Source organism: Bos mutus, chromosome 15 (genome assembly GCF_027580195.1).
Source record: "Bos mutus isolate GX-2022 chromosome 15, NWIPB_WYAK_1.1, whole genome shotgun sequence".
Taxonomy (NCBI): Eukaryota; Metazoa; Chordata; class Mammalia; order Artiodactyla; family Bovidae; genus Bos; species Bos mutus.
Genome location: NC_091631.1, coordinates 29,275,478 through 29,292,803, shown reverse-complemented (window position 1 = coordinate 29,292,803; position 17,326 = coordinate 29,275,478). Strand labels below are relative to the sequence as shown.

The following is a 17,326-nucleotide window of genomic DNA, read 5'->3' as shown; positions in this document are numbered from 1 at the left end:
ATTTCCATGTGATTTCAGGAACAGCTTGTCAAAATATGCAAATAAGTCAGCTGGGATTTTGATAGGGATTGTGTTGAATCTGGAGATCAACTGGGAAAATATCACCATCTTAAAAATATTAAATCTTTCAATTCATGAATATGGGGCATTTTTCTAATTATTTAGATTTATAATTTCTTTCAAGAATGTTTTACACTTTTCAGAGTACACAGTTTTATGCTTTTGTTAAATTTATTCCTTTTTTGTTTGATGCTATTATAAACAGAATTGCTTCATAATTTCATTTTTGGATTGTCTACTACAATTGAATAGATTGACTTCTGTGTATTGATCTTGTATCTTGCAACCCTATTGAACACATTTACTAGTTCTAACAGTTTTTGCATGGATTCCTCAGAATTTTCTCTATGTAAGATTGCTTCACCTGCAAATACAGTTTTAATTCTTCTTTTCCAATCTGGATGACTTTTTATTTCATTTTCTTGCCCAGCTGCCCTGGTTAAAACCTCCAGCACAATGTTCAATAGATGTGATGAGACTGGACATCCTTGTCCTGTTCACAATGTTACGGGGAAAGCATTCAGTCCTTTTCTGTTAAGTATGATGATAGCCATGGGTTTTCACAGATGTCCTTTATCAGGCTGAGGAAGTTCCTTCTATTCCTAGTTTGCTGACGTGCTTGTTTATTTCTTTGTTTTCTTAAATAATGAAAGGGTATCAGAGTTTGTCAAAAGCTTTTTCTTCATCTATAGAGATGATTATGTGAGTTCTGTCCTTTAATGTTTTAATATGATGTGTTGCACTGATTGGTTTTCCTATTATGAGTGGCTCTTGCACCTATGGGATAAATCCCACTTGGCTGTAGTATATAATATAACCATTTCTATAAGTTATTGCTCATTTTGCTAGTATCTTTTTAAGGACTTTCACATTTATGGGATATTGGTCTGTAGTTTTCTTATGATGTCTTTGTCTGGTTTTGGTATCAGGACAATATTTGCCTTATAGAATGATTCCCCCCTCTTCTATTTTTTGGAGGAGTCTGAGGAGGGTTAGTGTTAATTCTCATTTAAGTATTTGTTAGAACTCACCAATGAAGCTATCTGTCCCGGGCTTTTCTTTATGGGATGTTTGTTGGTTGGTTGTTTGTCTTTCTAGTACAGATCTTCCCTGACTTAAGATGGGGTTACGTCCTGATAAGTTGAAAATATTGTAAGTTGAAAATGTATTTAACATACCTAATCTACCAAACATGATAGTGTAACCTAGCCTACAATTAAATATGCTTGGAACACTTACATTAGCCTATAGATGGACAAAATCATCTAATACAAAAGCCTGTTTTATAATAAAGTATTACATATTTTATTTATTGAATATTATATTCAAAGTTGAAAACAGAATGGTTGTGTGGGTACAGAATGGTTTTAAGTGTGTTGGTTGTTATCCATATGATTATGTGGCTGACTGGGAGTTGCTGCTCGTTGCTGCTGCCCAGCATCATGAGAAACTACAACACTGCATGTTGCTCGCTCAGGAAAACGTCAGAATTCAAAATCTGAATATGTACCACTCTCACACCATTGCAAAGGTGAAAAATCCCAAGTCAAACCATCATTATTAAGTCATGAACCATATACAATTTGTCCATTTCACCTAGATATCTGATCTGTTGTCATACAACTGTTCATAGTATTCCCTTAGAATCCTTATTTCTGTAAAGTCAGTAGTAATGCTCCCTATATCATTCCTGATTTTAGTAATTTAAGTCTTCTCTCTTTTATTCTTAATCAGTCTAGATAAAAGTTTGTTAATTTTGTTGCTCTTTTTAAAGAAACAACTTTTGGTTTATTGATTTAAAAATTTTTTTAATTTCACTGATTTTTGCTCTAATCTTTATTATTTCCTCATCTTGCTTAAGGTTTAGTCTGCTCTTTTCCCCTGCCAGAGTGTTAAGGTGAGAAGTTAGGTTACTGAGTTGAGGTTATTCTTCATTTTTAATACAGGCTTTTATAGCTATAAATTTCCTTCTAAGCACTACTTTAGCTATGTCCTATAAGTCTTGGTCAGGTGTATTTCACTCATCTCCAGCTATTTTCTAGTTTCCCTTGCGATTTCTTCTTTGGCCCACTGATTATTCAGGAGCATGTTATTTAATTGTCACTAAATTCTAAACTTATTATTGATTTATAATTCCAATCCACTGTGATTGAAGAACATAATCTGTATGAGTTCACTCTTTTAAATGAGAGTTGTTTTATGGCCTAGCACATAGTCTATCCTGGAGAAGGTTATATGTGTTCTGGAAAATAATTAAATTCTTCTGACTGTCAAAGCCTGTTGTTGGGGTGTCCTACAGATATCTGTTAGGTGTAGCTGGTGTACAGTGCTGTTTAAGTCTTCTATTTCTTTGTTGATCTTTTGCATAGTTGTTTAATCCATTATTGAAAGAGATGTACTGAAGTCTTCAACTACTATTGTTGAACCATCTTTTGCCTTCATTTCTGTTAGCTTTTATTTCATGTATTTTGGGGCTCTGTTATGAAGTATATATTTATAACTGTTTTACCTTCATGAATGACTCCTTTGTTATTATAAAATGTCCTTCATTAACTCTAGTAACATTATGGTTATTGTTATTTTAAAGGCTATTCTGTCTGATAATAGTATACCCACCCTAGCTATCTTATGGTTCCTGTTACATCATCTTCTTCCATTCTTTACTTTCAACTTTTTATATCTTTGAATCTAAAATATATCTCCTATAGATATTAAATTCTTGAATCTTTAAAAAAAAATTCACTATGACAATATCTGCTTTTTAATTGGACACAGAGCAGATTTAGTGAAGCTATTGGAACAGTTCAGTTCAGTTCAGTCTCTCAGTCATGTCCGACTCTTTGCGACCCCATGAATCGCAGCACGCCAGGCCTCCCTGTCCATCACCATCTCCCGGAGTTCACTCAAACTCACATCCATCGAGTCGGTGATGCCATCCAGCCATCTCATCCTCTGTCGTCCCCTTTTCCTCCTGCCCCTGATCCCTCCCAGCAACAGAGTTTTTTCCAAGGAGTCAACTCTTCGCATGAGGTGGCCAAAGTACTGGAGTTTCAACTTTAGCATCATTTCTTTCAAAGAACACCCAGGGCTGATCTCCTTCAGAATGGACTGGTTGGATCTCCTTGCAGTCCAAGGGACTCTCAAGAGTCTTCTCCACAACCACAGTTCAAAAGCATCAATTCTTCTGGCGCTCAGCTTTCTTCACAGTCCAACTCTCACATCCATACATGACCACTGGAAAAACCATAGCCTTGACTAGATGGACCTTTGTTGACAAAGTAATGTCTCTGCTTTTCAATATGCTATCTAGGTTGGTCATAACTTTTCTTCCAAGGAGTAAATGTCTTTTAATTTCATGTAGGTTGTGTTAAAACATAAGTAAAAATGTTGATAGTAAAGGAACAGAGTGGCTATGACGGCCTGAAGAAGTAGGAGGAGATAGAGGAATTTTTCATTTCTAATGAAGGAAAGACATTTCTCCTCCTGAAACATGAAAGAAATTACGGGCATAGATCTAAAGCATCTTTATTTATGCTCAGGTAGTTAACACTCTTACATTCATTTTATCATCCTGAAGCCGGCATCCTTTTAGACTTTCTTTGCTAGCCCTTTCCCAGTGCTGTAGGCTAGAAGGCCAGAAATTCAACCTTTTTGGAATTGTGTATATATTAAAAGTTAATACCTGAGGGATTGCCTTCAAAAGTGAGCTAATAAACAAGACATGGTCAACTCAATTAAATAAACAAGTACTTTAACACTTATTACACTTTAGGTACTACAACAAGTGCAAAATGAAAAGACAATCTTTGCCCTCTATGATCTCTTTTCCTCTATGAGAAAGACAAACATTTAAGTAACCCTGGTATTCGGTATCTTCCAATAAAGGCTGTCAAAGAGGAAAATACAAAGAGCTGTAGGAGAACTGGAAAGAAGGACAAAAAGAATTTTAGCAACTAACCTGACTCCCTTTCCCTCCAATTTGGTCTGGCTTCTGGATTGCAGAGGCTGCTGCAATTCTGAGTTAGTTACAAGAGAGACTTTTAAGTAGAGTGTTATTTTTGTTCAGACCATATACCTTCCCCTACTTTTGATTCAAACAAGTAACACTGTTGTGGACATTTAGAGGAGGTGTCAAACTCAGACAAACTGCACAGTTTTAGAGACAGCAGGAGCTTCATTTACAGGTAGACCTAGACTCAAATCCCAGCTCTTTTACTTATTAGCTCTGTGACTTTGAGCAAATCAACTCTCAGAGCCTTTGTTTTGGTATTTTTTAAAAAAAGACTAATTCATTTAATTGTTTGGTGTATGTTTTTTGAGTCATGTATGGATGTAAGAGTCGGACCATAAAGAAGGCTAAGCGCCAAAGAACTGATGCTTTCAAACTGTGGTGCTGGAGTCCTTAGATAGCAAGGAGAGCAAATCAGTCAATCCTAAAGGAAATCAACCCTGAATATTCATTGGAAGGACTGATGCTGAAGCTCCAATACTCTGGCCACTTGATGCAAAGAGCTGACTCACTGGAAAAGACCCTGATGCTAGGAAAGATTGAGGGCAAGAGGAGAAGGGGGTGACAGAGGATGAAATGGCTAGACGGCATCACTGACTCAAACTCTGGGAGATAGTGAAGGACATGGAAGCCTGGCATGTTGTGTCCAAAGAGCTGGACACAACTGAGCGACTGAACAACAGTTTATGTTGGGACCAGTGCCTCTTTTTCCTTCTCCTGTATCTGCATGTGAGTGGCTAGGGAAGAAAGCAGAGAAGTCCTGAACTTGCTTTGTAGACACCCATTTCAATATTCCTACTGACAGTCAGGAGAAGGAGTTTCCTGCTCTGGACATCCTATGGTAGCCATCATAATCCAGTAGGAAGAACAGGGGCTCTGAAGGAAGGCAGTGTGGATTCAAAATTAACAGAGGTAGCATGCAAAATACCTAGCATAAATACTTGGCACAGAGCAGTAAGTGCTTTAATAAATGTTAGTCCCCCACCCATTTTGGAAATGGTTGCATTTCCTGTAGATTTTCAAACTACTTAATGAAAAGCTTCTCAGTCTTCAATCATGTCCCTCACTCCTGCTTTTCCTTTCCCTTACCTGGCTCCAGGTGAGTAGACCTATCGCTATTTGGCCAAGCAAAGGCTAGACAGAAGCCATCTTAGTGTGTTTTTTTGTAGAAACATTGAATCAGTCATTATGCTTTCAGTTCAGTTCAGAAGCTCAGTTGTGTCCGACTTTGTGACCCCATTGACTGCAGCACGCCAGGTTTCCTGGTTCATCATCAACTCCCTGAACTTGCTCAAACTCATGTCCATTGAGTCAGTGATGCCTTTGAATACAGGAAACTTTTTGTGTGCAGCTGTGTATATTGTGTATTACAACCTTTTGTGCATTTTAAATGGGTCTTCATTTCTGGGCTTGAGCTTTCTCTAGTTTCAGGTGGGGGCTATGGCCCAGTTGCAGTATGCAGGCTTCTCACTGTGGGGGCATCTCTAGTTGTGGAGCACAGGCTCTAGGGCATCAGGTTCAGTAGTTGTGGCCCATGGGCTTAGTCACAGAGGCTTGTAGGATCTTCCTAGGAAGATCCCATGGAATCGAACTCATGTCCCCTGCATTGGCAGGTGGATTCTTAACCACTGGACCATCAGGGAAGTTCCTCTAGCTACTCTTATAACTGGCTTTTCTTAAAGCTCTTATTAAATTATATTTCCATTTTTCTCAAATACTCATCCCTCAATATTGTGGATCTAGTATCAATCCAATGATGATCTCTTCAGTCATATTTCTCTTGGTCTTTATATGTCCCAGCAGGGGCTTCTGTTTGTGATCTCACTATCCAAACACACTTTTTTTTTTTTTAATTGATTGATGATTGGTTTACAATATTTTATTTCTGCCATACATCAACATGAATTAGCCATAGGTGTACGTATGTCCCCTTCCTCTTGAATCTCCCTCCCATCTCCTACCCTTTCCCACCCCTCTAGGTTGTTACAGAGCCCGAGTTTGAGTTCCCTGAGTCATAGAGTAAATTTCCATTGGCTATCTATATTTTACATATGGAAGTGTGTATACTTACATGCTACTCTCTCCATTCATCTCACCTTCTCCTTCCTCTTCCCTGCCCTTGTCCGTAAGTCTGTTTTCTATGTCTGCATCTCAACTGCTGCCCTGTGAACAGGTTCATCAGTTCCATCTTTCTAGATTCCATATATATGTGTTAATACATGATATCTGTTTTTCTCTTTCTGACTGACTTCACTCTCTATAATAGGCTCTAGGTTCATTCACCTCATTAGAACTGTCTCAAATGTGTTTCATTTTATGGGTGAGTAGTATTCCATTGTATATATGTACCACAGCTTCTTAGAGGAGCCTGGTGGGCTACAGTCCATGGGGTTACAGAGAGTTGGACCGACGATTAAGCAACTAACACACACACACACACACCAGTTTCTTTATCTATTCATCTGTCAATGGACATCTAGGTTGCTTCCATGTCCTAGCTAGTGTAAATAGTGCTCCAACGAACACTGGGGTACATGTATCTTTTTCAGTTTTGGTTTCCTCAGGGTATAAGCCTAGAAGTGGGATTGCTGGGTCATATGACAGTTCCAGTCTTAGTTTTTTAAAGGAATCTCTATACTGTCTTTCATAGTAGCTGTATTAATTTACACTCCCACCAGCAGTGCAAGAGGGTTCTCTTTTTCTCCACACCCTCTCCAGAACTTGTTTGTGAATTTTTTTTGATGATGGCCATTCTGATTGGTGTGAGGTGATATGTCATTGTAGTTTTGATTTGCATTTCTCTAATAATGAGCATCACTGAACATCTCTTCATGTGTTTATCAGCCATCTGTATGTCTTCTTTGGAGAAATGTCTGTTTAGGTCTTTTGCCCACTTTTTGATTGGATTGTTTGTTTTTCTGGTATTGAGTTGTATGAGCTGGTTATATATTTTTGAAATTAATCCTTTGCCAGCTGTTTCATTTGCTATTATTTTCTCCCATTCTGAGGGTCATCTTTTTACCTTGTTTACAATTTCCTTTGCTGTGCAAAAGCTTTTAAGTTTAATTAGGTCCCACTTGCTTATTTTTGTTTTTATTTCCATTATTCTAGGAGGTGCAAATCTACTCTATTTTTAGTCTCCCTCCTTCCCTAATCACACAGCCCATATGGCTGATGCCACGCGTCTAGCCAAAAAGAACCTACCAGCTAACCACCATTTCTCTGCTGACTCAACTGCCACTGCAGAAAAAGGAGCATGGACTTTAGATGCAGATATCGGTTCTAATCTGTTTCATCATTTTGAATTCTGTGAATTTAGGAAAACTATCTTTTTAAAAAAATATGGAAGGCTTCACAAATTTGAATGTCATCCTTGCGTAGGCACCATGCTAATCTCTGTATTGTTCCAATTTTAGTATATGTGCTGCCTAAGCAAGCACGAGGCAAACTATTATTTCCACTTACTGAGCTTTGGCTTCCTCATTTAAAATGGAAAAATAATAACTTTGCAGAATTGAGGTGATAATAATAATAGCAATAAAAATAATACTATTACTTACTGTGTGTCAAGTATCATGCTACTGAATACTTTACATTGATCTCATTTAATTTTCATAACCCCTTCATGAGGTAGGTTCCACTCTTACCATTATTTTATAGATGAGGAAACCAACTAGAGAAGCTAACTTACTCATCCAGGTCATTTTGGTAGACCATGGGCTGGCTAGCTAACTGCCCATTTCCAACCCCCTCCGCCCTCCTGAGGCTGGTAAAGTACCCACTTTCTCAGCCTTCCTATTCCTTAGGACTAGCCAAGTGGCCCAGTTCTGATCAAGGAAATAAACACATAAGTCTCCTGGGGAACTTGTGAGAAAGCCATTGTTTTTCTAGTAAAAGGACAAGTATTTCGATATTCCATCACCTTTTTTCAACCTCGGTCACACAGGTGACGCCTACAACTATAGCAGTCATCCTAGAACAAGCAGAAAAAGCGAAAAGATTCAGGGGATACCAGTCTTGAAATCACAGACCTAATAAATCAATGCCATCTGCCACTGACCTCCAGATTTTTTTTATGTGAGAAAAATATACTTTTATTTGTTTAAACTACCATCAGTCAAGTCTTCCAGTAGCATCTTCAGGCATTTATATGTGGTACAGCGTAATCAAATGATAGAGCTCAGTTCAGTTCAGTCGCTCAGTCGTGTCCGACTCTTTGTGACCCCATGGACTGCAGCACGCCAGGCTTCTCTGTCCATCACCAACTCCCGGAGCTTACTCAAACTCATGTCCATCATGTCAGTGATACCATCCAACCATCTCATCCTCTGTCATCCCCTTCTCCTCCTGCCTTCAACCTTTCCCAGCATCAGGGTCTTTTCAAATGAGTCAGTTCTTCTCATCAGGTGGCCAAAGTATTGGAGTTTCAGCTTCAACATTAGTCCTTCCAATGAACAACCAGGACTGATCGCCTTTAGGATGGACTGGTTGGATGTCCTTGCAGTCCAAGGGACTCTCAAGAGTCTTCTCCAACACCACAGTTCAAAAGCATCAATTCTTCAGTGCTCAGCTTTCCTTATAGTCCAACTCTCACATCCATACATGACTACTAGAAAAACCGTAGCTTTGACTAGACAGACCTTTGTTAGTAAAGTAATGCCTCTGCTTTTTAATATGCTGTCTAGGTTGGTCATACCTTTTCTTCCAAGGAGAAAGCATCTTTTAATTTCATGGCTGCAGTAACCATCTGCAGTGATTTTAGAGCCCCTCAAAATAAAGTCTCTCACTATTTCCATTGTTTCCCCATCTATTTCCCATGAAGTGATGGGACCGGATGTTATGATCTTAGTTTTCTGAATGTTGAGTTTTAAGCCAACTTTTTCACTCTCCTCTTTCACTTTCATCAAGAGGCTCTTTAGTTCCTCTTTACTTTCTGCCATAAGGGTGGTGTTATCTGCATATCTGAGGTTATTGATATTTCTCCCAGCAATCTTGATTCCAGCTTATGCTTCAGCCAGCCCAGCATTTTGCAGGATGTACTCTGCATATAAGTTAAATAAACAGGGTGACAATATATAGCCTCGATGTACTTCTTTTCCTATTTGGAACCAGTCTGTTGTTCTATGTCCAGTTCTAACTGACCTGCATACAGATTTCTCAGGAGGCAGGTCAGGTGGTCTGGTAGTCCCATCTCTTAAAGAATTTTCCATAGTTTGTTGTGATCCACACAGTCAAAGGCCTTGGCATAGTCAATAAAGCAGAAGTAAATGTTTTTCTGGAACTCTCTTCCTTTTTCGATGATCCAGCAGATGTTGGCAATTTGATCTCTGGTTCCTCTGCCTTTTTAAAATCCAGCTTGAAGATCTGGAAGTTCACGGTTCACATACTGTTGAAGCCTGGCTTGGAGAATTTTGAGCATTACTTTGCTAGTGTGTGAGATAGAGTTAATAAGATTCAAAATTAGGGGGTCAATCGTTAAGCTATATCAGAAACACCTGGCATTGGACTTGGCAGAGAATGGGTATTCAAATGATGAAAATGATTATAATAATATCAATTATTCAGTCTACTTCTTCAAGACCTCCATGTTCCTCAGGGAACACAGAATTGTCAGTAACCTAAATCACAACAGAGTTGCTCAGAACAGGCCAACTCTATTGGACCTGCCCACCCCTCATGTCTGCACTTCTGAATTCAGTTCTCCCAGCTCAGGGGCCATCCTAAGGAGGGTAAAGGGAAGGAAGGTTTGGAGATAGGTCTTGGCTGCTCACCCCCACTTATCTCATGGGCCACAAAGATTTCAGGCTCCCTGCCATGCAAGTCTAAGATGAGAGAGTTCAAAAAACTAAGGAGAAACTTACAATCTTGGCAGCATTTGTTGTGACAGTGATGGCCCAAGCGTCTCTCTCTGGCAGCCAGAGGCCTTTGGAGATAACAAGAAGTGTGGTTCTGTAGCTTAAATAAGACCAAGGGCTATTGATTTTTCTGCCTCTTTTCCTGCTGGGAGCGATAACAGCAAAAATCTGATTTAGACACTTAAATTCAAGTACCTTCGCCACCAGCTGAACAATTTTCAAGTAATCACACCTTTGACCTCACCCAACATATGTCCTTTTAAAGCCATTTTTTGGGGCCAATTATTTAGTTTTCCTAAGATGTATAGGGGAAAGGTAGAGTTGTTGGCCATCTTCCTGAAAACTGTAGCTTCTATTCCTCTGTCCAGGATTTGAGCAGCTTGCTCATAGACCTTCCAGTCTGTCTGGGAGGGGGCCAGCCACTTCTGTCACAGCTGACACAGGTGCCATAGCTGACATGTCTCCAAGCTAACACATTGCCTTTGTTTCTACAGCTGTTCAGAACCCAAAAGGTACTTCCTGGAGAAATTATGACATTTACGATGGCAAGATTCCTAGACAAGATCACTGAATTGGGAAAGAAGAAAAAACTATTTATTAAACATTTAACTAAATGGCAGATTTGAGCATCAGAATCACCTAGGGAGCTTGTGAAAATACAGACTCCTGGGGAAGCTCTGGAGTTTGTAATTCAGTAGATCTGGGGTAGGGCTCAAGAATTTGCATTTCTAACAAATTCTTAGGCCTGGTGAGGACACTTAGAAGCCACTGCTAGAAGGTATCAATCTTTGAAAACTCACAGTTGGCTACCTTTTGTGAAAAGTCTCTTCAATCCTAAGAAGAGATACTCTATCAGGATATCATTTTGCTTACATCTTTTAAACAAACAAACAAAAAACAATCCTTCCCACCCCACCCTCCAAAATCCCCCTAAAAGCAACTACTAACAGATTTCTACAGATTTCCCTTTAAGGAAGGACTAGATTCCAAATGCTTCAGATCAGTGGGCAATGCCAGTGGGTTTTTAGAAGAGAAATTCTCCTAGGAGCTCCAGGCAATACATTCTGGAAGAAAGGACAAGTTAGCACCAGAGGTTCACCAATCTCCCAAAGTATGCACAGACTACTCACAACCAGCTGCCATTAAGAAAACAACAACGTTATGACAATGACTCTGAAGCTTTGTCCACAATACACCTGTACATGATGGTACTGGTCAGGGATGGATGGGTACATGGAAGGAGAAGAGAGAGTGTGTATGAGTGTATGTATGAGAGGGTAAGGAAACAAACAAAAAACCACCTAATTCTGAGATAACTTTCCTGATGGCTTAGGAGCTGTCAGTGAGTCACAGGTGAATTGCGATACTGCTTTCTCAAGCTCAGTAGAAATGTCTGGGAAGGGAGGGGAGAACATTAGTTCCTGGACAGTCTTGTTTATCTAGAGTTCTCTACAAATATTCCTTTCTGTGTAGAAGAACTGGCTTAGCGTTAACTGAATCACTGCTTTAGAAGGAGAGTCTCAGAACGAAAATGTTTATTCTAAACTCTGAGTTCAATCTGCCAGACACTTAATGGATCTCTGAAAAAGTTTCATTATTAGGGACCTGGTGCTTTAGTCATTTATTCATTCAGTCAGTCAATACTCAGAGTTTATTCTGAGTTAAGCACTGGGTTAAACACTGAGGACACAGTGAGTGCCTGCAAGAACAGTGAAAGTCAAAGTCGCTCAGTAGCGTCAGACTCTCTGAGACCCCGTGGACTATACCCAGGCCAGAATACTGGAGTGGGTAGCCTTTCCTTTCTCCAGAGGACCTTCCAACACAGGGATCAAACCCAGGTCTCCCACATTGCAGGCGGATTCTTTACCAGTTGAGCCACAAGAGAAGCCCCAAGAACAGTGAGGGTTATAGAAATATAAACAACCATAGGCAGTAAATAACACAGACAACATGTAGCTCAGTGCTTAACATGGAGCATCCAAACTTAGATGTGATTCTGGCTCTATCATGCTCTGGCTCTGTGACAGGGACAAGTTTTTCCATCTTTCTTGACTTATATCTACATCTATCAAAACTTATATATTTTAATAAGGATTAAATAAAATAATGACAACATAGTTCTCAAACTGGATAAGGGACCTTTGTGGCTACTCAACTATGCGCTAGAGGGTACATGAAAGCATTGAATAAACAGGATGCACTTTCTTGAAATGCTAATTTTTTTTTACCAAACACAAAAAACTACCAAACACCTTAAAGTATTCATTTTAAAGAAAATAACGACTATATAAAGGTGATTTAAGGTAAAATTCTTATGAATTTTGATCTTATGAATTTTGAAGATAAACTTCAGACTTCAAATAAAGTTTAACTCTCTGGGCTATTTTCAGGCTGAGTTTGCTCTCTTCCAATGTCAGGAACACTAGGAAAGTTTCCAAACACTGCATGTGGCTGACAAAGGATGTTCAACAAAGAACAACCATTAGTGTTCAGTTCAGTTCAGTCATTCAGTTGTGTCTGACTTTTTGCAACCCCACAGACTGCAGCACATCAGGCTTCCCTGTCCATGACCAACTCCTGGAGCTTGCTCAAACTCATGTCCATCAAGTCAGTGATGCCATCCAACCATTTGTTAATAAGTGAAAGTCGCTCAGTTGCGTCCGACTCTCTTCGACCCCATGGGCTGTCGGCTGCCAGGCTCCTCTGTCCATGGAATTCTCCAGGCAAGAATACTGGAGTGGGTAGGCATTCCCTTCTCCAGGGGATCTTCCTGACCCAGGGATCGAACCTGGGTCTCCCCGCATTGCAGGCAGATTCTTTACTGTCTGAGCCAGCAGGGAAGCCCTATTTTTATTCCACAAGTTAGTAAGAAATAGCTATTATTACTAACCCATTCACAGGAGAAACAACTCTGCAGTGTATGGGGCATAACAGGGTGTCATCTCTACCCAGGTATCCTTTTTTCCCAACTTCTAGACTTCTTCCATTCCTATCCCCAAACTTCATGATTTTTTGAGAAGTACAAGTCCAGGAAGCAGGCCAATTCTGCCTCCAAATGCCAGGGAGCAACCTTCAAAACACACAAAAAAGAATGGATCAGCACTAGTAAAGTTGCTAATCTCATCAACCTCCTGACCTCCCCTGAGCCCTCAGCCTGCCCAAGCAGTTAACTCCAGAACAAGAAGTCAGCCTAATCACTGATCCAGCACCACTCCAGACTAGCTGTGTTCTCATTTTAAAAGTTCATAGAAGTTCTCTGAGCTCGCAGTTCCTCTCTCTTCCCCTGGGAGGATTCTTGGCTTTTTTTCCCCAGCATGGCCCCCAAACACCAGTCTTCTCTTCCACCCTAAGCGAAGAAACTGAAGAAGGCCAGGCCGACTCCTGCCTCCAGGCCAGACGAGGCATCTGCTTCTTCAAACTTGCCGAAGGAAGAAAAAGAAAAGCAAGAAGCAATTGAACATATTGATGAAGTACAAAATGAAATAGACAGACTTAATGAACAAGCCAGTGAGGAGATTTTGAAAGTAGAACAGAAATATAACAAACTCCACCAACCATTTTTTCAGAAGAGGTCAGAATTGATCGCCAAAATCCCAAATTTTTGGGTAACAACATTTGTTAACCATCCACAAGTGTCTGCACTGCTTGGGGAGGAGGATGAAGAGGCGCTGCATTATTTGACAAGAGTTGAAGTGACAGAATTTGAAGACATTAAATCAGGTTACAGAATAGATTTTTATTTTGATGAAAACCCTTACTTCGAAAATAAAATTCTCTCCAAAGAATTTCATCTGAATGAGAGTGGTGATCCATCTTCAAAGTCCACTGAAATCAAATGGAAATCTGGAAAGGATCTGACGAAACGATCAAGTCAAACACAGAATACAGCCAGCAGGAAGAGACAGCATGAGGAACCAGAAAGCTTCTTCACCTGGTTTACTGATCATTCTGATGCAGGTGCAGATGAGTTAGGAGAGGTCATCAAAGATGATATTTGGCCAAATCCATTACAGTACTACTTGGTTCCTGACATGGATGATGAGGAAGGGGAAGGAGAAGAGGATGACGACGACGACGAAGAGGAAGAAGGATTGGAAGACATTGATGAAGAAGGGGATGAGGATGAAGGTGAAGAAGATGAAGATGATGATGAGGGGGAGGAAGGAGAGGAAGATGAAGGAGAAGATGACTAATGGAACACTGATGGATTCCAACCTTTTTTAATTTTCTCCAGTCCCTGGGAGCAAGTTGCAGTCTTTTTTTTTTTTTTTCCTCCTCTTGTGCTCAGTCGCCCTGTTTTTGAGGTCTCTTTTCTCCTTTATACCATGGTTCACAACTTATTTGGGGGGGAAATACCTTGAGCAGAATTCAGTGGGACAAGAATCTCTACCCCTTTCTGTTCCAAATTCATTTTTATCCCTTCCTGTCTCAACAAAAACTATGGAATCAACACCACCATGCTCTGTGGGAAAAAAAGAAAAACCTTCTGCTCCCTTAGCTCTGCTGGAAGCTGGAGGGTGCTAGGCCCCTGTGTAGTAGTGCATAGAATTCTAGCTTTTTTCCTCCTTTCTCTGTATATTGGGCTCAGAGATTACACTGTGTCTCTATGTGAATATGGACAGTTAGCATTTACCAACATGTATCTGTCTACTTTCTCTTGTTTAAAAAAAAAAAAAAAAAAACTTTAAAAAATGGGGTTATAGAAGGTCAGCAAAGGGTGGGTTTGAGATGTTTGGGTGGGTTAAGTGGGCATTTTGACAACATGGCTTCTTCTTTGGCATGTTTAATTGTGATGTTTAACGGACATCCTTGCAGTTTAAGATGACACTTTTAAAATAAAATTCTCTCCTAATGATGACTTGAGCCCTGCCACTCGATGGGAGAATCAGCAGAACCTGTAGGATCTTATTTGCAATTGACATTCTCTATTGTAATTTTGTTCCTGTTTATTTTTAAATTTTTCTTTTTGTTTCACTGGAAAGGAAAGATGATGCTCAGTTTTAAATGTTAAAAGTGTACAAGTTGCTTTGTTACAATAAAACTAAATGTGTACACACACACACACACACACACACACAAAAGTTCTTAGAGATCATTTATTTCCTTAAAATCTCACAGATAAGTAATAAATAAGGTAGGTGTTATTTTTCCTACTTTACAGAGGAGGAAACTGAGGCCTTCAAAGTAAAATCCATTGAAGTTTTTAGATACAGGCAGAGCCAGGATTCAAGTTCAAGTTTTCTGACTTCAAGTAGCAGCTCTCCCCACTACATTAAGCAACAGAAATCATTCCAATGAGAATCTATACAGCATAGGCAAAAGCTCTTCCAGTCCTTTATCAAAGCCCACCCATTTTCAGCTGTATTCAGGGAAATTATAATTTAATGTAAGTTCAGTTATGTTGCTCAGTAGTGTCTGACTCTTTTGTGACCCCATGGACTGCAGCATGCCAGGCTTTCCTGTCCATCTCCAACTCCTGGAGCTTACTCAAACTCATGGCCATTGAGTCGGTGATGCCATCCAACCATCTCATCCTCTGTCATCCCTTCTACATCTGCCTCCAACCATTCCCAGCATCAGGGTCTTTTCCAATGAGTCAGTTCTCTGCATGAGATGGCCAAAGTATTGGAGTTTCAGCTTCAGCATCAGTCCTTCCAATGAATATTCAGGACTAATTTCCTTTAGGATGGACTGGTTGGATCTCCTTGCAGTCCAAAGGACTCTCAAGAGTCTTCTCCAAAACCACAGTTCAAAAGTATGAATTCTTCGGCACTCAGCTTTCTTTATAGTCCAGCTCTCACATCCATACATGACTACTGGAAAAACAAAAGCTTTGACTAGACAGACCTTTGTAGGCAAAGTAATGTCTCTGCTTTTTAATATGCTGTCTAGGTTGGTCATAACTTTCCTGCCAAGGAGCACACATCTTTTAATTTCATGGCTGCAATCACCATCTGCAGTGATTTTGAAGCCCCCCAAAATAAGGTCTCTCACTGTTTCCATTGTTTCCCCATCTATTTGCCATGAAGTGATGGGACCAGATGCCATGATCTTAGTTTTCTGAATGTTGAGTTTTAAGCCAACTTTTTCACTCTCCTCTTTCACTTTCATCAAGAGGCTCTTTAGTTCTTCTTTGCTTTCTGCCATAAGGGTGGTGTTATCTACATATTTGAGGTTATTGATATTTCCCCTGACAATCTTGATTCCAGCTTGTGTTTCATGCAGCCCAGCGTTTCTCATGATGTACTTTGCATATAAGTTAAAATAACCAGGGTGACAATATACAGCCTTGACGTACTTCTTTTCCTATTTGGAACCAGTCTGTTGTCCCATGTCCAGTTCTAACTGTTGCTTCTTGACCTGCATACAAATTTCTCAGGAGGCAGGTCAGGTGGTCTGGTATTCCCATCTCTTTAAGAATGTTCCACAGTTTGTTGTGATCCACACAGTCAAAGACTTTGGCATAGTCAATAAAGCAGAAGTAGATGTTCTTTCTGGAAGTCTCTTGCTTTTTCTATGATCTAACATGTTGGCAATTTGATCTCTGGTTCCTCTACCTTTTCTAAATCCAGCTTGAACATCGAAGTTCATGGTTCATGTACTGTTGAAGCCTTGCTTGGAGAATTTTGAGCATTACTAACGTGTGAGATGAGTGCAATCGCGCGGTAGTTTGAACCTTCTTTGGTATTGCCTTTCTTTGAGACTGGAATGAAAACGGAGCTTTTTCAGGCCTGTGGCCACTGCTGAGTTTTCCAAATTTGCTGGCATATTGAGTGCAGCACTTTCACAGCATCATCTTTTAGGATTTGAAATAGCTCAACTGGAATTCCATCACCTCTACCAGCTTTGTTCGTAGTGATGCTTCCTAAGGCCCACTTGACTTCACATTCCAGGATGTCTGGCTCTAGGTGAGTGATCACACCATCGTGGTTATCTGGGTCATGAAGCTCTTTTTGGTACAGTTCTTCTGTGTTTTCTTGCCACCTCTTCTTAATATCTTCTGCTTCTGTTAGGTCCATACCATTTCTGTTCTTCATTGTGCCCACCTTTGCATGACACGTTCCTTTGATATCTCTAATTTTCTTGAAGAGATCTCTAGTCTTTCCCATTCTATTGTTTCCCTCTATTTCTTTGCATTGGTCACTGAGGAAGGCTTTCTTATTGCTCCTTGCTATTCTTTGGAACTCTGCATTCAAATAGGTATATCTCTCCTTTTCTCCTTTGCCTTTCGCGTCTTTTCTTTTCTCAGCTATTTGTAAGGCCTCCTCAGACAACCATTTTGCCTTTTTGTATTTCTTTTTCTTAGGGATGGTCTTGATTTCTGCCTCCTGTACAATGTCACGAACCTCTGTCCATAGTTCTTCCTGCACTCTGTCGATCAGATATAATCCCTTGAATCTAT

At 39.9% G+C, this 17,326-nt stretch overlaps 2 protein-coding genes and 1 non-coding gene across 9 annotated transcripts in view; 1 reads left to right on the top strand and 2 right to left on the bottom strand.

Moving 5' to 3' along the window:
• FAM168A (family with sequence similarity 168 member A) overlaps positions 1-17,326 on the bottom strand; it is a 211,290-nt gene that overhangs the window by 42,209 nt on the left and 151,755 nt on the right. The gene's annotated exons all lie outside the window — the stretch shown is intronic.
• On the bottom strand, positions 7,406-7,509 carry LOC138991049 (U6 spliceosomal RNA). The gene has a single exon (XR_011467097.1). It is a non-coding gene; the product is annotated as a U6 spliceosomal RNA (small nuclear RNA).
• LOC102281414 (protein SET-like) lies at positions 13,224-14,949 on the top strand. Its single transcript, XM_070383758.1, is given in 1 exon segment — positions 13,224-14,949. A coding segment is annotated over 1 exon segment (879 nt). The 5' UTR covers positions 13,224-13,238; the 3' UTR covers positions 14,118-14,949.